This window comes from Alligator mississippiensis, chromosome 9, assembly GCF_030867095.1.
Source record: "Alligator mississippiensis isolate rAllMis1 chromosome 9, rAllMis1, whole genome shotgun sequence".
Taxonomy (NCBI): domain Eukaryota; kingdom Metazoa; phylum Chordata; order Crocodylia; family Alligatoridae; genus Alligator; species Alligator mississippiensis.
Genome location: NC_081832.1, coordinates 10764460 through 10788717, shown reverse-complemented (window position 1 = coordinate 10788717; position 24258 = coordinate 10764460). Strand labels below are relative to the sequence as shown.

Here is a 24258-nt window from a genome sequence, read left to right as displayed (position 1 = left end):
CATAAATAACTTGCCCGACTCCTTTGCTTCCAAGAAAAATGAATTTCTGTACCTCAGTGCCTGCAGCCCAAAAAGGACGTTCTTTTGAGTGTTGTCCTAGCCATTTTCTGGATGCTTGTATCTGAAACTGAATGAAAGGAGGCATTCAAGAAAAGTAATCCAACTTTTACATAATTTGTGATTTCTCCAATTTATATACTGACAGGATCATACCAGTAGGTAATTTTAAGAGGGAAAATGGGAGATGCTGGACTTCCTTCTCCTGTGTTCCTACTGACACTCAGACAGTGCTTACACAAATCTAAAGAGAACAAACCCTTGCAGGACACCGAATGCAACCTCATACCCAGCACTATCGAAGCTTTTTTCATTTGCTCAACTATACGTGGCATATGTGTGTGTGGCATTTCTACCACATGAAGTGCAACAGAGGGCTCAGGTTACTTTCAGCGAGGGATTGGGGAGCTGTGCCATTTGGCCCTTGTTGAAGAATCCAAGGACTGTTCAGGGAAACAGCTTTGTGCAAAACTCATGCGTCATCGCCACCTGCCCTATAAGCTGCAGGACAGCCCTGATTATTATTGAAGGCTGGCTCTTCCTGGGCCTTCATCTTCAGCTGTGTGCAGAACAAAATGAGAGAAACTAAGGACCTGATTTCATGTCCATTGGAATAAAACAGCCTTTCTTCTGACTTCGGTCCGCCCTCAAAACAGCTCAGCAGTTTCAAGCAGACAATTACACATGCACGTTAAATCCCGTAGGAGGCAGAATAATTTTCTCCAGATATTTTTTAAAGGTAATCTATCAAATTTTGCTCCTGATACACAATGTACCTTCACTAAGGAATCAGTAGAGGGGGAGGAAGCAATGAATTGTGATTGGGAAACATGTAATGGGAACAGGAGGCAGTGTGTGTTGGTGAGTGACAGGGCAGAGGCTGTGTGTGTGCATGCGTGTTTGTGAGGCAGGTAAGTGTAGGAGAGGAGGCAGAGATGGGGCACACGGCAAGACAAGAGCTGTGACAGCTGGGGAGAAACTGAAGTATGGGGAATAAAAGAATGAGGGTGCAACTGCGTGAGCCAGAATGAGGGAGAGTAAGAGAAAAAATGGACAATTATCCCAGGCTGTTGAATGGGAGAGGAATGGGACAGATAGAGCAGAAGGAAGGAAACAAAAAGTGTGAATGAACAGAATAAATGCAATCTACTAACATCATGTGTGACACGTAACATGTTGGAATATATGGGCACATGCATGTAAGACATGGGATGGCCTGTCCCAGGAATGGACTCACCAAGAGCAGCAAAACCCCCCAGGGACCGGCTCTGTTCTGCCAGCCTTTCCCACCTCTGCTCTCAGTCCTTTGAGCACAGCTCCCCCCTGGGATTCCCTACAACTTTAGACTGTGCTGGGGGGAAAGGGCTGGCTGGTCCTGGCTGGGTGTGGGGGAGCGTGTGCCCTGCTGGGGAGCCAGGCAGAGGGCGGATCCGCTGTCTGGGAGAGGAGCTGTGCTGAGCTCATTGTACTTGCCAGTCAGCTGCAGCCGGCAGCTCAGTCAGCTGATACAGGGCAGGCTTCTAGGCTCATTCACTCTTCTCTCTCTTCCCCAAGTGGATTAAAACTCTTGTCGCTGAGTTTCTGGGTCAGGAGGATTATTCAAAGTGATGTGGGCTTGAGAAATAATTTCAGTCACAAACTGGATTCTCCTACAACTTTCCTGAGCAGCTGCTCTTCAGTAAAGGATGGCTTCCAATTTTAATGACATAGTGAAGCAAGGGTATGTAAAGATTAGGAGCAGACGTTTAGGTGTAAGTATTTGTGCTTTCCCTTTTTTTCCTCCCTCTTCTTTTCTTTTCTTTTCATTTTTTTTTTCTCGTTTGGCTTGTTGCGTGTTAAAGGCATTTACCTCCTTATGTGCCAGGGGCAGCAGGCTCTGATGTTGAAATTTTGCAAACTGTTCTCAAAGGCTGCCTCCAAAGCAAGGAAATTAAAAAGAAGATGACAAAGGAAAGGCTTTTCGGTTAAGTAGCCCCTTGGCTTCCAGGGACATGTCAGCCCCCAATTCAGATCCTGACTGTGCCAATTGTGCTATAAATACAGAAACAGCTTGCAGTTCAGAGCAGTAGGCAGCTCTCTAAACAGATGCATTCTTGCCTCTTTGGAGATGGTAGAGCAGGACTTCGATTCTGTTCTGTTCAGGAAAACAAACAGGATCTCTGTTGCCAAAGGGCTCCAGTTCATTAGTACCAATAACTTTCCACTTGAGCTGTGAGCCTCCTGGGACAAGGGGCAGCTGATCACTATATGCCGTTACAAAAGAATCTCCATTGGAGAGCCGGCTTTTTGAAGCAATGAGGGAGGGATTCTCAGTTTGAAGAATATTTTTCATAGAGTTTTATTTTGCGATGGGGAGGGAAAAACTTTCAGCCAGGGCACTGGTGGATCTGGGACATGTGTGTTCAGTAAAACTTTTTTTAAAGTGAATTCAGAGCGCCGGTGAGATCAATTCATCCTCCCTGCCATGCAAACGTGTGCCATTTCGACCCAATCAAAGCTATGGCTATTGAAATCATTCATCATCTTGCCTTGGTTTGCAATTGCAGCCCTTCTGCTTCCCTCCGTACTGTTCTCTCCTTTTGAATAGCTGGTGGCACATCTTAAATTTTTACTTTGTGCTTTAAAACCTTATGCTTGTCAAGAGAAGGAAGAGCGCTCTAGGGGAGATAGTTTAAAAACACTTTAAAAATAATGCAAACTGTATTTGTAGTTTTTGTCTAACTGGCCACTCTTTTCTTTTTTTAATCTTAAAGTGGTTATTATAAGGAAACACTCCTGGCTCCAGATGTAGGTATAATACCTCGTGTCAGCAAGCCAATTCCAGACTGAACCTATTTGGCTTTCATTCTGCTCAGTGTGGTTAGCTTCTATTAACGCTGCCAAGGGAAATACCTATTTGTTTTCAAGATGTTAAATCAAGACAAGCTACCTAAGAAGCTAGAGTTAATCAGTCTTCCAGGCTACCAAACATATATCTTGTCTTATAAAACATACACACTTGTTAGAAGATGGCTTGGGAAGGAGGGAAGGTTTTTCTTAATTTTTCTAATGGTTATGCTTACTCTACTGGTTCACAGAAGTTTCTAACTCCTAGTTTTTGGTGTATCCTAATAGGAAGAACCTATGTGTTATTGAATCAGCAACTCTTAATTATATATAGCATGAGGGTTTACGTCAAGATTTAAAGATGGAAGTTTCTGTTTAATGCATATCTAAAAGGTTTTGCTGATTTTATTGCTATTATAGGTTTTATTGGTCTATCCTAGCATGTACGTATGCTTGTGGAAAGGCAGACACTTGAACAAGAATAACAGAAGGATATGAATACTGTACACAGTTTGTGCAGTTTTGAGAGGATAGTACACACAATTCTATGCTATTTTTATGATATCTGTGAAACCTGTATATGGTATGCCCCTAGGCATCATCCCTTGAGCAGAAGGCTGTACTGTGGGGGAGTCGCAGGTGTATTGATCCTTATGTTGAGCCCTGATGAATCTGTATCTCCATGATTTTGTTCGGGACTCTGGACCATTATTGTGGCAAACTTTGCTGGTATCCCCTAATTTAGAATTAGAAAATAATCACAATCTATACACAGTAACATTTCCTACCAAAATGAGCAAAGAATATATCATGTAGAAAAACAGAGCAAAAAGCCTAGAAATAATTGTAAGTAGTGTACTAGTTAATTAGACTGACGTAAGCAAGCCCCGTCTGCTCTAGAACAGTCAGTAGTATGAACATCATACAGCACTTCCACTTAACCAGAAAAGCCTCTGTAGTTCACCTGTGCTATAAGATAGTATTCTGTGTCTTCCCATAGCAGGTTGACTGGATAACTAAATAGCAAAAAAAAAAAAAAAAAAAAGAGACAAATGTAAAACCACACAGTTCATCCAAAAAAGGAATTTGTGCTTTTATGAAGGTAGATTCCTTCATTTCATCTCATTCCCTTTGTCCTAAGCACTATTTTATTATTAAAACAAATCAAAGGAAGAACTTGTATCATATTAACTGGTGACACTGGTGTAAAGATAGGATAAAGAATTGCTTGCTTATATTGCTTGGAGACTTCAAAATGCCAAAAGTGAAACAGGCCCCAACAAAGGCAATGACCTAAACTTAAACCAGAGTCCAAATTGTGACCTAAACTATTCCCATGATATTCCATTGCTTTTCCAGCCCAGTGGAGCATTTTAGGAGGAAAATAACTTGCTACTAGTATCAGCTAAGGCAGGCAGGGGAGGATCACTTTAATTAAAAACAGTAGACATCTGTGCTGAGATGCTGAAGGTCCCAGGTTCAAACCCACACACCTGAGCTGTTTTGCTATGTATCACACTATTGCTGCAAATAACTTGAACTGTTCAAATAGAGAGGACTGACAACTCCAGAAATAATTTCACAATTCCAGTGCAATGGGAGACTTTTCATGTAATTTGCATTGGGTGTAAATGTCCTTGTACTTAAGAGCCAAGATTCACGTCAATGATATGAAATCTGAGAACTTACTGTAATTAAACATACACCCATCTTGTATAAAGAGTGCTGCAGCAGTCTAAAGATCAGTGCCACTCCTATATTAAGTGTCAGCCAGGAACAATGCATTAACAAGATGCTTGCTCAGCAAAATCCTCTAATGGGTTATTTTCACTCTTGGATTGAACTAACTTGCTCTAGCAATCTTTGAGCACCTCAGACTCTTTAAATGTTTTCATCCTTGTGACAACACGTGAGAGAGCTTGCTATTTTAATTTGCCACCATCCCATTTTGCAGAAGGGAAAGTGAGGCAGGGAGGTTGGCTAATTGCTAGATTGGCTTTGTTAAAGAGAATTCAAGACTTGCCTTGGTCCAGAGAGACCATGACATTCGAATCTAGTGATCTGGGCACTTACTGGAGAGAAAGGAGACTTGGCTTTGGATCTCTGCTTTTTACATGTCCAGTGACTGTTGAGAGCCATGTAATGAGGATAACACTGAATGAACCTCTCTCACATCCTGGACCTTGAGCTATAGCATGAAAGATGGGTAGCACCGTGGATTTGGGTTCTCAGAATGAAAGTAGTTGTGGTTGCTGCATTTTTGAAGATCTTAAAACCTGTGGCTGCATGTTAGGGGTGCTCTGAGCTGGCCTCATGAAGGCATTCCTCATGACTTGCATGAAGGAATGCCTACTATGAGGTTCTTGATCAGGGCTAAGCAGCTCCTTGCCTGCCAAGGTGGAGGCACTTGAGCTTGCACAGAAGCTTGCACAAATTTCCTGCTGAAATTTTAGGTATGTCAAGAGATTACAGTTGCCTTGGGGGCTAGGGGTGGGTGGTTTTGAGGATCATACCTCACTTGCCAAAATCTGCCTAATCTCTCTGCTTTCGGTATATTTAGTCCTCTTGTGAATCTGTGTCTAAGTGACTTTCCTAAGGTCGCGTGAGATCTGTGGAGAATAAGAACTTCAACCCAAGAACTTCTCCCAAGACCTAGGCTTGTGTCCTAATTGTTTCATCATCCTTCCTCAGCAGAAATCCAGCTTGTTCTTCTTTCTTCTTCCTCTATTTGTAGTTTTAAGTCTTCTGGGTAGGTAATATGTGCCTCAGGGTGAGAGAGATTGAGCAAAACGGGTTGTGGTTTGGGCCTGTTCTTAGTCAGATTATTTTTTTAACCGTTCGGTCATTAGAGCTAGGACCAGATTTTCAAAATATTTGGTGCCAAATGAGAAATGGGCTAATTTGAAATGCTGACCCATGAGTAACTTTCTTCATGTGAGTAGTTCTACTGACTTGAGTTAAGACAACTTGTTTGGAGAAAGATCTGTAGGATCATGGCATTAAATTGCTTTGGTTTGGAGAAAAGCAAAACAAAGCTGAAATAAGTGCTTTATATTTCTAGGGTGATATTATGATAGAAATGTGTAAGCATGCCTTATTTAGCCTAGGTTAAATTAATTTGGATATGTTTTGCCATCGTTGGATCCCACTTCTTTTTTTTTAATCCTAACTTTGTATGTTGTACAACTGCTGTGTATTCCTGATGTATTCTAGACTCAGATATACCAGCAGCCAGAATAGAGAAGCAAAATATTTCAGGAAATGATTCTGGTATTTATGGTGGAGATTTTGCATCGCATGGTATTCTCTCCTATAAAATGGACTTGCAGAGAGAAACAATTTCTAATTTTTAATTTATTCAAGAAACTTTCCCTTTTCTTTTATTGTGAGTTCCCATAAAAATATCATTGAAAAAATGTAGACAACATTATGAGTGATTTGAAAAAATGTTTACTGATTTCTTTTTTGTTTGTTTGCTTGCTTGCTTGCTTTACATTGACTTACCTTTTGAGTTTCAAAATTTAAGATCTTTTGTTTAGCTGTGATTGGTTTTATAAACTACGTGATATTCACTTTTTGGATGAACTTTTATCAGGCATTGGATCCAAGTGTTTATAGGATCTAAAATTTGCTTTTTTGTGTCTATTGTAAGCAAAAAAATCTATTGTCCCCTAACATGAATGCTAACAAAACATCCGTTTCACAAATCTTGATGAAAAAGACAAAAGGAATGCAAATGCCGACTTTTTAAAACCAGTTGGAAAGAATAGTCTATTCCAGTTTTTGCAAACTTGCTTCTCCCTCCTCACAGGACACTACAGAAAAGAGTGAGCCAATGACTTAGCATGTGGTTGAGGAGCCTGGCAGTGTTCTTTTCTCTCTTTAAACATATTTCATGAAATACTGAAAATGTCCACAGCTGGGAGCTACTGCTGCTGGTTTTATGGATACAGACTTGTGACTTGTCAGGTGCTCTTGTATTCTATACTTGGATATACCATGCCACAGTATAAAACTTGGGGGAGGGGAATCCTCTAGTTCTTACTGCTGTGTCTTAAACCATAGGTGACATGTAGGGGAGGTATTGGGGGGGGGGGGCACATGCCTCTCTCTGAAATTGGCCCTCGCCGGCCGGGGAGTGGGGAGTGCTGGCCAGTACCTCCCCAGATAAGCACCAGTAGCACTTCTGGTTTTTCTGGCAGCACTTCTGGTTTGCCAGAAGTGCTTCCAGGGTCAGTGATCAGCCGCTGGTGCCCCCCCAGAGCCAGGAGGCACCAGTCGCCCATCTTTATCATCATACTAACTCTTCTCATTGCTGGCTTACTGCCTGTCCTGTCAACTAACCATGCCTTACTAACGCAGTACAAATCTGAGGTTGTTGAGGCACATGTTGGAACACAGAAGGACTTTAGGACATCTGTAGTCATCAGTGGCATAGCAAGCATTTTTGGCACCCTGGGCTGCAGTTGTGGCTGGGACAGTAGCAGTGACTGCCAATCTTGGCCTCCTTTAAATGGGTGCCCAGGGCCGGGGCAAAGCTTGTGTACCCTTAGTTACATTACTGGTAGTCATGTTATATTACTCTGTTCCTGGAAATGTGCTGTAGTCTCTTTAGATACAGATGTTGTCTCTTTAGCTTGACATCTGATGTTCCAAGGAAGTGTCTAAAATGGGCACCTACACACAGTTGCTCTTTGAAGTTGGTCCTGTGAGATGAGGATAAATTGAGGGTGATTGAAGGCAACTTGACCTTTTGTGGGTGAGAGGGAAGGGTTCTGCATTCTGTAGGACGAGAGTATAAAATACGATTGTGGTTAAGTCCCTCAAATGTTCGGTGACCATCTTAAAGCACATAAAAAAGGGCTTCTGGAGAGTGAGTTGTCAGCAGTTTTTTAATCGAGTCCCTTTTAAGGCATATCAGGTTGGGCACCTAAAATCACTGAGAGATGGAAAAAAATCATGATGGCTTTACTCCTCTTCATGAACTTGTCCCTGACAGTACAGCATAGTACTGGGGAGTAACAAGGCAGCCTGAAAGTACAAATTCTGGGAGAGTTTCAGTATATTAAGTGCCCCACAGGAACCAATTATACAAGCAAGGTTATGTTTAATTTTTCGGCCAGGGTTGTTTTCAAATATTGTATGACTGGAATTGTCGACCCCAATAAGAACAGGCCATATTCTTCCACAACCTTCTTTGTTAAGCAAGACTGTATGTAAAACCGCTGTGAAGAAAAAAACCTCAATTATTTGTGCAGTCAAATAATATTCCACTTGAGGAACATTGGCAAGTCTAACCTAGAGTAGTTACTGGATTTAGGCCTTTACCTTACTCGTACTAAAATCAGTGGCAAAACTACAATTGATTTTGATAGGGGAAGAATTGGAGCCTATGCTACAGTGAATCTAGATAATAAGTATTTAATATAAAATGATGACTAGGCCAGAGGTAATACTAACATAATCTACTAGGATTCACTTTTTTGTAGACTCTTAATCTCTGGGTGCCTACAGTGTGACAGCTCAGCGGAATATGATGACCTCTGGGGAAGAGGGTTATTCAGTCTTTCTAGGTAAAATAAAAATCTTACTCATCTAACCATCTCTGTAGAGGGCTTGTTCCAAAGTGGAAAGGATTTCAGTACTCTGTCTGGTGAGATTTAAATGAGAAAATCTGTCAGATGTAACGGTTAAATATGCCACATCTTTAATCAGTCTCTGCAAACTGTTCAGCTCCCAGTTTCTCCAGTTTAGTCCTGGGATAATTCAATCACTGGCATATTGGAAAGCTGAAGTTGTCCCTATAAATTTGCTCAGCTGCTGCCTTTTATGGATGAGAAGAGTACAACCAGGGGTCTGCTATTTTATTTATCTATTTTTTGAAGGCTTGTTTAAAACCAAGCCACATTCACAAACAAAAAAAACAAATGAAAAAATTCTGAGAACCCACAGCGTGATTTCAAAACCTAATTTGGGTCACTTATGGTTTTACACATGAACTATTTACATATGCTTTAAAAACCATCAATTTACATATTTATTTAATAAGAAGAATAGTTCCCATAGCAACATTTGCCTCGCATGTTTCTTCTGTAGAACAAAATATATACCTAAGAAAAACCCCCCAAGCTTCTCATCTCCTGGATTTGTCATCCTCAGGAGAAAAATCCCCCAACTAATGACATCTCTCCATCATACAGGCCAGTAATATTGAAATACATGAGGGTTGGCAATTGGATTATATTGCTAGTAATTCTCTAGCATGTAATACTTTAAGATTCATGGAAAATCTAAACCATTTCATGTCACCGACTCTGATTATTATGGTAAGCACCTATCCTCTTTTAATGAGCAGCTGCTGCCATTTATTCATACCGAGCATGGGTGACTAGTGCCTCCCAAGTCTGGGGGGACACCAGATTGCTGATGGGGAGGGGTCCCCCAGCTGCTAATTGCTGATTGGGGGGGGGGGAGGGGGGATGTCCCCCAGCAGCTGATCACCAAGCCAGTGGCAAAAACATAAGTACCCATGTGCACCCCCTATGCGTCACCAATGATACTGAGGCTGTGCCTAGGAGACCCATCAGGAACTCCATACAAATATAGCAGAAATATCTACCCGCAAGGTCTTGTCATCTAAGTTATTTAGTCCTTTGGTATCACATTTTGAAACATAATGTGTAGTTTTGTTTATGGTGCTAGTTGCAATTGTCCCTGACTCATTGCACATAAACTGGTGTAAGTGATCAGAAACTGGTTTAAACCTGTTATATAACAGAAGTTCAGTGCACATAAACCAGTTTCAAAATGATGGAAACCGGTTTAAGATAAACCAGGTTGAATGCATTATCAGACTTAACTGATTGGATGGAACCGGTATGACTCATTTATTCATCTTGTTCATAGATGATTTTCCAACTCATGACAGGAGTAAATCTTTGCTGAAATAAGAACATACTCTTTATGCCTGGGAGTCCTGAGAGGCACGTGTCAGTCAGGCCATGCTCAAAGCAGCCTCAGCTTACAAATATGTCCTTCTGACAAGGATTCCTATCTTAGTTATTAGATAAGCCATATTAATCCTTCCTGCCCCGTCCCCCACCTTACCCCCACACACAGTTAAGTGTGATCGTGTCCATGTCATAGCTGTGACTTTTCTCTATAGCAGCTTGTTGCTATTTATAATGAGAAGGATATAAAAGCCTGTGTAGGCAGATCTCATCCTGACAAGAACTTCCTGGAAAGGAGGCAGCAGTAGACACAGTGGACCGCAATCGATTGCGAGCAGGGAATCTGAAAATGAATGTGAAGAGGGTGTATAGGCTCCAGAAGATGTAGAACATGGTTGTCAGCAGCCTGAGCCATAAGGACGGGACAGTCTTGTTTTGAGATCTGGGAATGAGTTGCTTAAAGCCAGCTGTCCCAGCTTATGCAATCTCCAGGATTTTTTCTATGACAGAACTGAAAAAATTGATCCATCATCAGCCAGATGAGATTTAGTAGGGACAATTGCAAAGTCCTGCACTTGGGACAGAATAATTGCATGCACAGATACAGACAGGGGAAGGACTGGATAGATTGTATTACTACAGAGAAGGACCTGGGGCTACAGCAAACCATAAGCTGGATATAAGCCAATAGTGTGTGTTCTTGTTGCACAACAAAACCAATCAAAAAAAAACTAGCAGCAGCATACTCCATATTCGGTTGTATCCACAGGAGTGTCACTTGGACAAGGGACAGAAGGTGCACATAAACTGGTGTAAGTGATCAGAAACTGGTTTAAGCCTGTTTATATAACAGAAGTTCAGTGCACATAAAACAGTTTCAAAATGATAGAAACTGGTTTAAGATAAACCTGGTTGAATGCATTATCAGACTTAACTGATTGGATGGAACCGGTTTATGAAACTTCTGTCCCAGGCTCCTTCCTGGTTCAAATCAAATCACAGTTCCCCAACATCCCAGTATGTTTGTCAGCCCTGGGGTGGGCTGTGCTATCTGCTCCAGAGAGCAGAGCTGGTCCCATTCCTTTGCTCCATAGCTGGAGCAGCAAGGGCTGCCTGACAAGGGAGTGGTGGGGGAAAGGGGGAGCCCAGCTGGGGATGCAGCCTGATCTGCGATGGGGGGAGGGTGACTGCCTCCCCCAAGGCAAGCCCCAGCTGGGGGCTGGGGCCAGGGGCCAGGGAGAGGGATTAAACACTCTTTCCTCCATTCAAATTTACTGCTGGCTGCAACTGTAGACTACAAATCCCAGAGGTGCCTGGAAGCAGGAAGAGGAAGTGATGAGCAACCCTGCAGAGTCCTGCTGCTGTGATTTTTTGGACTGCAAATCCCAGAAACCTTGGGGGCATCAGGAAGAGGAAGCAAATACACAGTCCTTTCTGACTACATGCCAGATAGCCATGCTCTAGTGCCCCCAGCTTCTGGCCTGAGCCACTGCAGGCATGTGGCTTCATTACTTGAATCAAAGGTAAATGCCTATTCACTTCTGTTTCTGTTTAATCACTGCAGTTTACACTAACCTATCTAGTCTGTACTTAGACTTGCAAATCGAGGGAAGTGATTCTTCCACTCTATTCAGCACTAGTGAAACATCACTTGGAGCACTGTGTCCAATTTTGAGCCCTGCACTTCAAAAAAGGGTATAGACATTAGAAAGAATCCAGCACAGAATGACAAAAATTATTAGGGATAAGAGAATGCTTAATACATCTGATATCCATATCCATTCTGTTTTAATAAATGCTTACTGATAGTGAGAACGAGCTGGTGGATGGGTTTGTAACTTTACTGGAATTTGTCATTTGTCACCAAATCCAGGCCATTTTACAGCTATAGTGCTCTTTTTTCAGAGCCTCGGATTAAAGGAAAATTTGCCCATCATTTTAAATACTAATTGTTGTAAAAAATATTAATCTTTTTAAACATCATAATGGGAAATGCTGTAAAACACTTTCAAATGCAAGGTAAGATGGCATATATGTTAGCCATTCATTCATCATTCATCATTAATGATGAAATTTGTAGAAGGAGCTAGTTATTTCAAATCAGCTGCAACCTGTCTAATAACCTATAGCAATAATTTTGCAGAAAGACTATTTTGTCTAAATCACTTATTCTTAGTGTTTTGGTCAACACTTTCACTCAGCCTAATGTGTTTGCTTTGTAATGTGTGAGAGAGTTGTGTCCCATTCCCCACCCTTCTCCCCTAAAACATACCCTATGTTTTTCCAGGAAGAAATCAGTAATCAGCTCAATGGAATGTCTGCAATGTAGAGAACAATTGAAAATAATGCGTAATGCTTTTAAAATATTAATGATGAACTATAAAGAAAACTACTGCTATAGTTTATAGTGTCCTTGTTGTATAAAAGTATCTTTTGCAAACAATCAGTAGGGGCAGGTCTTCAGCTGATATTGATTGTTATAAGCTTCATAGTATTATTAAAAAATAATTGTGAGAAAAATTCCATTGAATTCCATTATGATGTCTGACATGAGAGGATCTGTCCTATAAATCTGAGTACTAGTGCTCTGCTATCTTTCTCCCAACTTAATATATCACAAGATAAGCACATGGGCAAAACCAGCTGCTGGTTTCATAACATGGGTTTGTGTTTCTTTTGCCAAGCAATACCTTTTCACCAATTTTTATCTTGCCATGGCAATATTGGTAGCCAAGGATTCCTTCCTTCATTCCTACAAATGTGCACATTCAGAAGCAATGTGCACATTTTACTGGAAGGTGAATGCAATCTATTAGCTTAGCAGTCATTAGGAAAATCATAGAGCTGCTCTCATGGGGTGCATACAAGTATTTGCTGTAGCTGATCTGTGGTAACATGGCTTACTTCATGCCGTGTGATCATAGATTGAGAGGGGCTTTTGCACATGTTCAGTGGTGCTGGAAGCCATGCTGGGAACCCAATCTAAGTAAGTCAGGGTGGGGGCAGAAGCGGGTGGGATCAGAGGGGGGGATAGAAGGTCGTGGCGGGCAGATTGAGCATTTGATGGATCTGCAGGGGAGGGTGTCAGGAAGCTAAGAATAGCTCAGTCAGGATGGAAGGGGTAAGGAGAGTGCAGTCCCGTGGCTGTGATCTGAATGTGTACAGACATCCAGTAGATCAGGCTAAGCCATTCCCAGTTTAAACTAGTTCACCTCCTCAGGCAAAAATTTAGGTCAGGTTAGCAGTTTTTTACCCAATCTAACCTCCCGGAACATCTCCACAGATTGGCATTTATATACACCTAACCCTAGTTTTGTTAATCTAAGTATAACATCTGCATGTACCCAGGATCACCATATTGGTCACCATGTTAGCCACCCCGGTTTAACTAGTTCTGTTGACTCAATCCACAGTCTGAACGACTGGCCTTACATCTCAGATCTGTATGTTCAGCTGCTGTAGGAATCTTTCTGTTTTCTGAGAAATAATTAGTTTTCTCTGTCTATTAAGGTGTGCCTTATTGAGGATCTTTTCACTAAGACTTCAAAAAACTTAAGCATCGGAATTGTACTTCAGCATATTTTGCATCCAAATCTGTGACCTTTACTCCTGCTCAAGCAACATTTAACCCCTTTGGCAGTATGTGTTGCTGATTACCTAAGTCTTTACCTGAAGTTCTACTTAAGTGCATGCCTGACGTTCTCAGGCTTGAGAGAGCTGAGTAGCTTGGTGTTCATCTTGCACATAAACTGGGATGAGATCCTTAATCCAGATGTTCTACTGACAAACCTAATTCAAAACCACGCTCAGAGCGTGCCTAATACATGCCTATAGAATCTGGCTATGTTCATCTACCTCTTTCCTTCAAATACAGATATGGAAGATATGACCCAGTGCTTTCAAAGCTTAGACTCTCATATCAGTGCCGGTGCCAGATAGTTCCAGTTGAGAACAATGGAGAGTTGTATAAAGTTAGGTAGAATGTAATGAGAACTCAGCTCTGTAGAAAATCTAGCTTGATATGCTCTACTTTTAGGGAGACAGAAGGGGAGGCGCATATTTCTCACTATTGCTACCCCCTCCCCCTCCCTTTTCTTTAATTGGGAGAAAAATATTGGGAAAATCTTCCAAACAATATATTTTTACCAATCCTGCATTGCACGCTATGAATGCATATTGCCTTGCAAAATAAGGCATTCAAAGTCTACAAGTTGCTCCATGTAAGTGGATTCTGTATGGTTGTCAGGGAGGGGAAAAGCAGAAGCGAGTCTATCTTGCAGAAATGAGGCTGTAGTTTCAAGTGCAGACTACTGCCTTGAGAATTATATGAAGTGGTTATAATGGAAAAGCAAGTCTGAGATGTGGAGCTGGAGTTAAAGAAGGGCAGTGATGAAACGGTAGGAAAAAAGACTGAGTTTTCATGATCAATTGATATTTGCATTTAAAAGGCCCTCATTTATTAACACACACTGTATTTTTAGGCTGGAAGGGTATTTATGAACTAGTAGGACATGCAAATAGAAAAATGGAGCAGATTCTGTTTCACGCTGCCTTCGACCTGTAGTAGGATCAACTTTGTTGGATACTTGTATTTTTAGCAAATTGTAAAACGTGGTATTGGAACAAATTCGCAGCTGTTGGGGAATTCACACCACTCAGAGGTTTCCACTGATTACAGGGACATAATTTGGAGCTGCTGCTTGTGAAGTCTTAGGGCTCCTACCACTGACCAAAGCTATCTTTTTCTTTAATATGTTTGTAGGAAAAAAACTTAGGACAACTGAGTAGGGCTAATGCCATTCAGCAGAGGGTATTGGATTGGATAGATTCCAGCAGGACACTGGCCATCCATTCCAGTGTTGCTGTATAACATATAGGTGACTGTTGTTACTAAGACTTTAACAGTAAATGTTATCGGGTGGCCACCATCTTGGTAAAAGAAGGGGTCTTTTGAAACGAAAACCTACAAATCACCAGAGGTCGAGCTAAAGACCCAGCCTCGCTAGCTGACAGCTCTAACAAACTCACGTTTTCTTCTGAGTGACCAGTTCATAGATGATGCATCTCACCGCTTACAGTGTGATAGGTTACAAACATTACTTGTTGTGTCATAAAATATATTTAATAGTCAAATTAATAGGTTGGTCCTCTTATTTGCAATCCCTGGCACCAAGCTGGTGAGAGATTGACCCATAGTCACTCAAAATTTCACCAGGGAATGCTCAAGGTTGGCTGAGCTCAGGAATGGGTAAACCCATGTTGCACCTATTTCTTCATTTTTCATTAGTTTCGTAGATTGGCATGTCTGCATGTTTAATTTGGTTAGTGAATGTACAACTTCTGAAATGTTAATTGTAAGACAGAAAAGATCTGGGTACTACCAGAATCCACTTGGGGGTGGGAGATGTATATGTGAGAAATATTTGTTTGCAGGGACAGACTGCTAAAATAGAGATCTGAACTAAGCCACTTCTTGGTATTTATTTCATCCTGAGAGAATAGATGGAGGATAGGATAGACCTGTACTGTTTCATAGAGTTCATAGATTTTAGGGTCAGAAGGGACCTATTAAATCATTGGGTCTGACCCCCTGCCCTGGGCTGGAAAGAGCGCTGGGGTCAGATGTCCCTAGCCAGGTGTTTGTTCAGATGACTCCAGCCAGGTGTTTTAAACACATTGCACATGTTTAAAAACAAAAAATACCAGAATTCTTGGTAGGAGTTGCCCAAACTAGTTTCATTTTTTTTTATCGTGTGTATCTCCATGTTTCTCTGTAGGGTTTTCACTCTTTTGCTTTAGAATTGGCAGATTTGGGTGTGTAGCTTTTTTTAAACTAAGGAAACTGGCAAACAAATGGCAAGAAGGTTAGAAGTGAATGGGACTTCCTTCATGGGACTTCCTTCTTTTAAAGATTCCAAATTGAGCGTACCTGATTAAGGCACTTCTAGTCATAAGGAATCAAGTTAACTTGAAGGCCTGTGAATCAATAAAAGATTAGTCTAGAAAGAGCAATATTGATATGGAAACTATTTGTCTTCTTGCAGAGATTACTTAAACATGGCCAAAGAAGTCAACATCTGTTTTAGGCAGGTAAAGGGAGGGGGAATTGTCTATTTGTACTGAGTTGTCTATTTGTTGTCTATTTGCCTGGTGCTTTTTCTATTAAGTTTTATATACTGAGGCTTGATTCTCTGCTGGTGCAAATTGTTATAGTGCTATTAAAGTCAATGGAGGCATGTTTACCTTACACATGTCTCTCAGCACTATTGAAACCTTTTAGGCAAATAATAGATGTAGCTGCTATGTGATAACTAAGGTTGACATCTTAAATTAATGTTTCTTTAGTTCTAGATACATTATGAAAATTGATGGACTATTCCTATCATTTTCTTGTCCTGATTCATCAATTGCTGTCAGAAATATCACTGATGGCCTATGCTATTACAATGACTAGGGTTTTTTTTTGCTTTACTGGAAATAATGTAATTTGTTTTAATTAAAATATTGATAGAGTAGAATGACTACAACATTTTTCTCATCATAACCTTACTGTAGCAGGTTTATATTGTCCCTTTACTTATCATGTTATGTTTATCTAGGGAACAATAAAAGCTCCATTGTCAGCAAAGAAAAAATTACCTCTAGTGCTCTCACTTATTTAGGTAAAGCATCCACAAGAACTGAAGGATTAAGTGAGCTATATATTGATTTGTACTGAAATAACTGTGTGCAAGTGAACTGTACCTAGAATCCAATGGCAAAGGCATTTATGGCATAATATGCTCATATGGTAAATTGTATGCTATTCAGCTTAACCTATTCTTTTCTCATCGACTTAACCAGTTAGTATATATGTAGTAAAGACACACAGAGAAGAGTTTATATGTCTATCATTGAGAATTTGTGGTTTCTGGCTAGATTCTAACCTCACACTCTTGTTTGTAAAGCAGGAATTTCTTGACTGAAGTCAACTGAGTTCGATGGGTATAGACCTATTGTAAATTAATCTGGAGTTGGGCCTTATGCATCTGGTACCAAACTTCCTAACCCCTTAGATGTCATAGGACATAAACTTGTTCTCTCTCCTCCTATATTAAGACTCCTGTTCATGAGATTGCTGTATGCAGATATTCCAGATGAGACGTTCGCAACTAAACTCCTGTCTCATCTATGTGGACAACTGGCCAAAGCATTGCTTGTTAATTTACCTCTGAATCTTTTGCTGCCATTTCGTCTCATTGATGACATCCAGCTGGGTGCTGCCCCCTGCTTCAAAACCGGCTGCGTACCTGTGTGGAGTAAGGAAGTTGGCACCCTGCTTGTACTCCCACATAAGCATAATATCTAACTTCCTGAGGCTTCTTTGAATATACCAGCGGAAATGCCTTGAGGCCATCGAGTACAGAAAGTACAATGATACTTCAGGTTAATTGCTTCTACATACACTAGTATCAAAGACTTCAGGATGTGCACCAAAGCTTACAGTTTCTACCCAAGGTGACCTTGGGTTCTGAGGCAGGACTGCTATTACAGCTTGGTACAAAATGGAACGGATACTGTAACAACACCGAAACAGAGTCTTTTAATGAGTGCACTTGTTGAAAAATACAGGAATATGTTGATTTTGGCACTACCTCTATATTAATGTCTCCTTTATCCAGTGTCTGACCTGCAAAACCACATGAATAGCAGAGTCAAATATCACATGGAAAAGCCAGTGTCAAGTTAGAATCCTTCAGCTACCACCGATCTTTAATTCCTATTTTGATGTTCGATGGTGAATTTTGTGTGTGTATTTAAAACAAAACAAACCTTTCCCCACTCTCATTCCCTTTTCTATTCTTATTTGAATATTAGTATGCAGACAGTCCGTTCCAAGGAGACAGAAATTAAATTGTTAGTCCACTTGGAGCAGCATGAAGATACTCAAAACTCAATATAAATTTGGCTAAGTGTGAAGCGACTGCAAGAACAGGTGGAAAGCTGACGAGTGTTAAGAAAATATTTAAACTAGGATGTCCATTTTAATCTGTTTTGGAGAGACGGAGCACATAGACAAAAACAGTATTGCCAACGATTGCTATTTTATTGGGAATCCTGCAACATTTGATGTCTTTATTAAACCTCCTGCTTCTGCAGACAACTAATTAAATGAAAACTGAGAATTTTAGATTAAAAAAATAAGTTTCTAAAGATCATGATTAACAAGGAAATGCCAAGTGCACGCTTACATGTCAGCTCTGAAATCAAGCAGGAAAGAAATGGCAATGAAGATAAAGACAACCTAAAATGATAACATTTAAAGTTTATTTAATGGTGCAAAGTTTTTGCCCATTTTTTTAAAGCTATGCTGCCTGTCTCCTAGGTACCTGGACTCCTTTATAAAGGGCTTTTTTTCAGGCTAAGTTATTTCCATGGGAGACTTGTATATGTATGGAGCACAGAATCCAGCTCACTGTAATGATATACATGGGATCTTTCATGTATTTTGGACCGGTTGCATAACTATTTAATGACTAGCAATTCCTAGCCCTTATAAGACTAATTCTTATGTTATCACATAAAAGGCCTAAGGAAAAGAAATACATTTTGATAGTTGTGAGCTTCGCACTGCACCAGGGCTGCGTAACAATCCATTAGTACAGCTAGTAGCTTATACCAAAGGATCTCAATTACCACGCCGATTTTATTTGATGTATTCCTGGTAAAGCAACTCTAAGGGATCTGATACTATGATTTAATGGATTGTTTAAAAAAGACCCTCAGCTGGGGTCATTTTGCTGTGAGGCATTTGCCACTATTTTGTTTTAGTCAAAAAAAATTTCCCTTGATTTTAAATTGGTCAGCTATGGAGGGAGAGGGTTGTGTTTGTGACTCTGTCTCTCTTTGATGCCTCTAAATTGGAGAAAAAATGGGGAAAAAAAAAAGTGAAAGCAGGTTGTTTTCGGAGTGTTTTGCTTTTTTTTTAGGGTGGTCTTCCTGTTGCCACTGAAGTCAATGGCATATTGTCAAGTCACTCCAACAAAAAAGGATGAAAAGCATAATTTAGCCTTATTCTGCATAAACTGTTTAGTTAGGGGAGACCAATGTGATTATAACAGCTATCACATCAATGAGCATAAGCATTATTAACATAGTGTAATAATGGGAAGGTAGAGATCTGTAGTGATTTAGTTACCTAGTAGCTGACTGAATTAGAAGACAAATGTTCTTTTCTCATCTCTCCCAACGCCCCATCCATGGCACTTTGTCTAAAACTAAAAGTCTGAGTGGGTTCATCTACACTTGCAATTAGTGTGATGCAATAAACTCCCATGCAGTTCGCGCTGGAGTCAGCTGCTCCCGGGCACAGCATTTACACATGAACTCAGACTTCAGTACACTGAACTGGGGTGGAGCGGCCCTGGGCTGGCAGGGGGCTTGTGGGAGCAGCCCCAGGCTCCGGGTAGTGGTGTCAAGCAGCACAGGGCCTGGCTGGGGCATAAGAGTGCTAGACAATGATGATTTACTGTGGAGCAAATTAGTTTACTCCGCAGTAAAGCAAACGCGTAGATGCACCCGTTCAGTCAGTCGGCTTCTCCTACCATCTTGACCTATCTGAACATAGATTTGGGTTCCCATCACTGGCAAGGTGTGAATGTGAATTTTGTAAATGACTTGGGGCCATAATGGGCTGAAACAAAAATAATTGATCCAGACACCCTAAATGCAGATATATTTTGAGCTCTTGCTCTGAATGCTGTGGTCCATTCCCATCCCTGTCTTTTAAAGCAGTAAGACAGTGTGATTAATGTTGTAAGAGCTCATTGTCTTAGCTTTTTATTCTTTTTTTATAATTGTCGTGCATCCTGTTGATCACTTAGGAACAAATATGCAGCCTTTGTGCATCTCATGTGTTCATTAGTGTACTCCATGAACAACAAGTTGTCCCCCTGGATTCCCTCCCCCCTCCCAACTTCCTTCTAATTAAAATAACCTAAATTGGATATTTGCAGTCACAAAAGGCTGCAGCATTATTCACAATTAACTAGTCCAATCAAACAAATTGCATGACAATCTAGCTGCAGACTAGTCATTAAATTTTTGTACCAGCAGGCAGCCTACATTAATGGCCTGGATCAGTAAGATAGCCTATCTGGTTTGTGCTCTGTGGAACCTAGGGTGAAGCTGAGACAGCTACTCTGAATCAGTGTTTTGTGGTTTCTGTTACTTTGCATGAAAGCTTAGATTTTCTTGATTGACTCAAGCCCTGCAAATTATTATCCAATTTCATGCAAGGAAATAGCTTCTGTTACTGGCACATCTAGGCTAGCAGAAGCATTCAAGTTGTGGCTCTCGCAGAAACCAGAGAGAGAGACAGAGCTTCTGTTTGGGCTTTTTTCTGCAAGTCCTCACTCACCAGTGGAGTGTACTTCCCTTCATGGCACACCAGCCACTAGGTTTGCTAACCTTATGTTGGCAGACTGCAAAGCTAGTAGTCTTTCCCCGGAAAGCTGTGGCTTCATAGTTGAAGGTTGTGGAAGGAAAATGCAGTTAGGTGCTTTATATTATGAAGTAGTTGGCTGTTTGTCTTGTATCCAATGAACACTGTCCAACAAAAGTCTACTGGGAAATGGCATGAATTCTTGTTTTCAACAGCTTTAGACTTCTCGTCATGTTTGAATGTCCAGAGAAGCACCAGAAAATTTAAAAAATGAACATAAAAACATTGGGCAGTGACTGCCCACCTAAATCGCTGCTCGTTTCTTAAATAATCCGCTATACAGGCTAATTTGCTTGCAAGACCTTTGACTCATTTGAGAGCGTGAACTGTGTTCCACCCCTAAAGAAATCAAACATCCTGTGAGGTTAGGAGTGTTATCCGTATTGTAAAGATGGAAAAGCTAAAGTACTTATTTATGATGATCTCAGTTCTCCAAATAGCTTCTTCTGAGAAGACTGCCCTGGCATGGGGCTCAGTACAAGATAATGCCGAAAGGCCAGCTCCAAAAAGAAGAATTAGCTGCCTAAAGTATGATTTAGTCACTTTGTCTCAGAAGACCTGAAGAATGGTACAGGACATGTCTAGGACCTCCTCTAAGATATCTGCTGTGTCTGATTGCTGGGCTTAGGGGCATGTGGAGCAGGGAGGGGGAGAGTAGGGCTTGCTTCTTGGGGTGAACGTGCCCTCTGTCTCCAGAGCTAACCAGTGTGTCAGAACTGAAAACACCGGCTCTGTTTTTTGTGAACTAAAACTTGACAATAGAAGCTCGCTTGTTAGATTGGAGGTTAATTGGGGTTGTCCAAGGGTGCTGAACGGAGCTAGTCAAGAAAGATGACATTTTTACTGAAGTGATTAATTACATGAACCCCACCTCTGGTGAGGTTTATGGTAAATTTGAAAACTAGATTTTTTTTTCTGGCCAAGTTGAATGAATTTTTAAATATTTTTCTTATTATTATGTCTTTTGGTCAGGAAATACAACCCCTCCTCCATTTACCATCTCTCTCTCCAAATACTGGAATAAAAAGAAAAGTAGGAGAGGTGTCCATTTGTGGGTGTCTGTATGAGGAAAAAAATGCCAATCGGTCTTTTTTGGTTTTTTTTTTTCTTCTTTATTCCCTCTTCCATGAGAGAACTTGTTGGGTTTTTGTTTTGTTTTTGGTTTTTTTGGTTAGTTTATTTTTTTGGGGGGGGAGGGGGACTTTCTCACCTATTCCAAGAGAGGTGGTACAATCACTTAACTTGGAGGTCTTCAAGAGGAGGTTAGATAGTCACCTGGCTGGGGTCATCTGACCTTGGTCCTCTTTCCTGTCAGGGCAGGGGGTTGGACACGATGATCCGTTGTGGTCCCTTCCGACTCTAATCTGTAATGCTACAAAAAACAGAGTACTAAGAATTTTCAAAAAAGTGCTGTTTTTTATTTTAAATGTTAATCAAGATCTCAGTGAGACTATGCCCCATTATTTTTCTCCCAAGCTTTGGAGAGAAATCATCATTGAAAATAGAGCTTTCAGTAAGTAACTACAGTTGTCATAATCCTTTAAGCTGTACCCCAATATCAGATGCTGTAATAATGTCCATTCTTTAGTATCACACCTGGACAATAACAATGAGATGTTTAGTTTATTCACATTGAGTTAGGAAATTTTCCCCGTGTATCTTGTGTTTATAACGATGAAGTAAAGGTGTCTATATAGACGCATTTAGATCTATACTATAGTGCTAATCATTTTTTATTTGTCATCCACATGGCAGCTACATCTCTGTCTTATTGATTTGGATTTGAATTTAAACTGTCATCACGGCTGGGAGACAGGTACTGGAGTTTCTCCGAAAATGTCACAATTCTGAGTAATTTTCCTTCATGTTCACTGAGATTTGTAGTCACAGGGGGCTGTTCCTTCATTCTCTGTTAGAGACTGTAGATAAGCTTTCTCTTCCCTATCTGAAGATATTGTTCAAAAGATGCATATTCAGAGAGAGGCTCTCACAAGATTTTGTTTTCTCCATATAGATTTGCTTACCTAGGGAAGGAAAAGAAACAGGTTTTTTTCCCCCCTCCCTAGTTGGGAGAACATGCTGATGGAAAACAATTGTTGATTTGTATGGTCATTGTAACCCGATTAAACTGAGTCACATAATCTATCATTTATTCAAAACACGGTAACGTGAAATGGATATTTATAGGAAAATAAAATTCTCTATTCCGCCAAGTGCAGTTACATTTAATAAATAATGTACAATCTCATTTTGCTTGTTGTTTTGCCAAATTAGTGAACCAGCCTACCTCTCTGTGCATTGTCTAAGTGAAGTCTGGAGCAGTCTAATTTTATTATACAGTGATATGTAATTTTCCTTAAGTAGGAGGACAATAATGGCATCATGAGAAACAAGCTTCAGACACAATTTGGGTTCCATTTGCAGCTGTGAAATTTGTGCAACTTATTTGCTTAGTAGTAATCATATATAACATCTTTATAGAAAGAGGGTTTTTCATTCTGAAAAATGGCACAGTACTTCTTAAGCACCGCGAAACAGTCACCATGTAGCCACTGTACACTGAAGCCTCTGTGTGCTGAAGCTTAGAAAAGCAAATGGTCATAGAAACCAATGCAAATTCCTTCTTTCCTTCCTTCAAATAAAGAACTAGCACCCTTTTGTCATGTCATAAAACACTTCGTGTCTTCAGTAGATCCCATAGTACAGTTTTCTCAGACTGATGGACACTGGCAGCGGAGGGTCTCTTTAGAAAATTAGTCTTTGAATGGTCCTACTGAAGGCAGCTAGCATCCTCCTACCACAGAGGATGACTGCCTCTACCATGTCTGGAAAAGAGAGCAGAAGAATAATTTTAAAGCGCTAGCTAGCTTCTCCACCCCCCTTTGCCCCCCTGAAAATAGGCCTAAACCCTAAAATCTGGATCCAGAACTTTGAAAGTTTGGGGCTGGGATGTGAATTTCACATTTGGCCCCATTTCCAGAATGTCGCCACCACTTTGTGGGAATTTTGTGGACAAATTGAAGAAAAGGAAACTTCAGCAGATTGCTCCTGATCCCTGGGGAATCAAAATGAGCTCCTGGCTCCAACGTCTCTTTCTCTATTTGAAATTGCTGTCCACTGCAAGATTTCTAACAAAATTTGAGCGTAGCAAGAAGGCTTCTTCAAAGGATTGCACATGCATCTGAGGTGCTTTTTGGAGTGAGTTACATATTTGCTTTAAATAAAGGCAAAACCTCTCTGTCTGTCTTCTTTTCAGAACAGTTTTAAAAAAAACCTTAGGTGAAGGTGAGCATATTGTAAAGAACATGTCTCTGATAACAAAAAGCTATCCCATCACTTGGTCATCTGTTTTTTCTGCTCATTGGAAACAGAAAAGTCAAGTTCCTGGCAGTGGGCCAATTTTATTGAATGTCATCCTAAACCGCATGATAGCAATTTCAGTTAATGCTTACAAAAGTGTAGACAGTGCCCAACAAGTCTCTGAATTCAGTGTCCCTGAATTTATTAATCCCTTTTTTTAAATCTGTTTTTTAGAATGGACAGTAGAAGGGGAATAAAAGCACAGTAATAAAATGGGACACAGTTTTTCCTGAAGGCACAATATTTATCTGAAAAGCAGAAATCCACCAGATGTCATTTAGTACCAGAATCCTCCCTTTCTCTCTATCTCTTTTCTTAGATAATATGCAGTAAACACACTGTGTTGGATCCTTCAGCCATCGTGTGGGGAAGGTGGATGGGGGGGGGGTGGGGAGGACTTGAGTAGGACTGCTGGAGACAGCACTAAGCTTCTATTAGTTCTGCCCTTCTAGCTTTTAATCTTAGATATTTATAAGGCATTGCCTTGGTATCTTGGCTGTGTCATCCTACTGAAGTGTAAGAAATAATATTCCTTAAATGTGTTTTGACTGAGATTCCTGCACTCAGACACATGTATTTGCT

General features: G+C 40.6%; 1 protein-coding gene across 1 annotated transcript in view; it reads left to right on the top strand.

The window, feature by feature from the left end:
* The first annotated feature begins 1518 nt into the window (after nt 1-1518).
* The window catches only part of DOK5 (docking protein 5), an 82059-nt gene continuing 59319 nt past the window's right edge, over nt 1519-24258 (top strand). Inside the window, exon 1 of the mRNA XM_006273654.4 lies at nt 1519-1808. Coding sequence (XP_006273716.1) covers nt 1743-1808 — 66 coding nt within the window. The 5' untranslated portion in view covers nt 1519-1742. The remainder of the gene's footprint in view (nt 1809-24258) is intronic.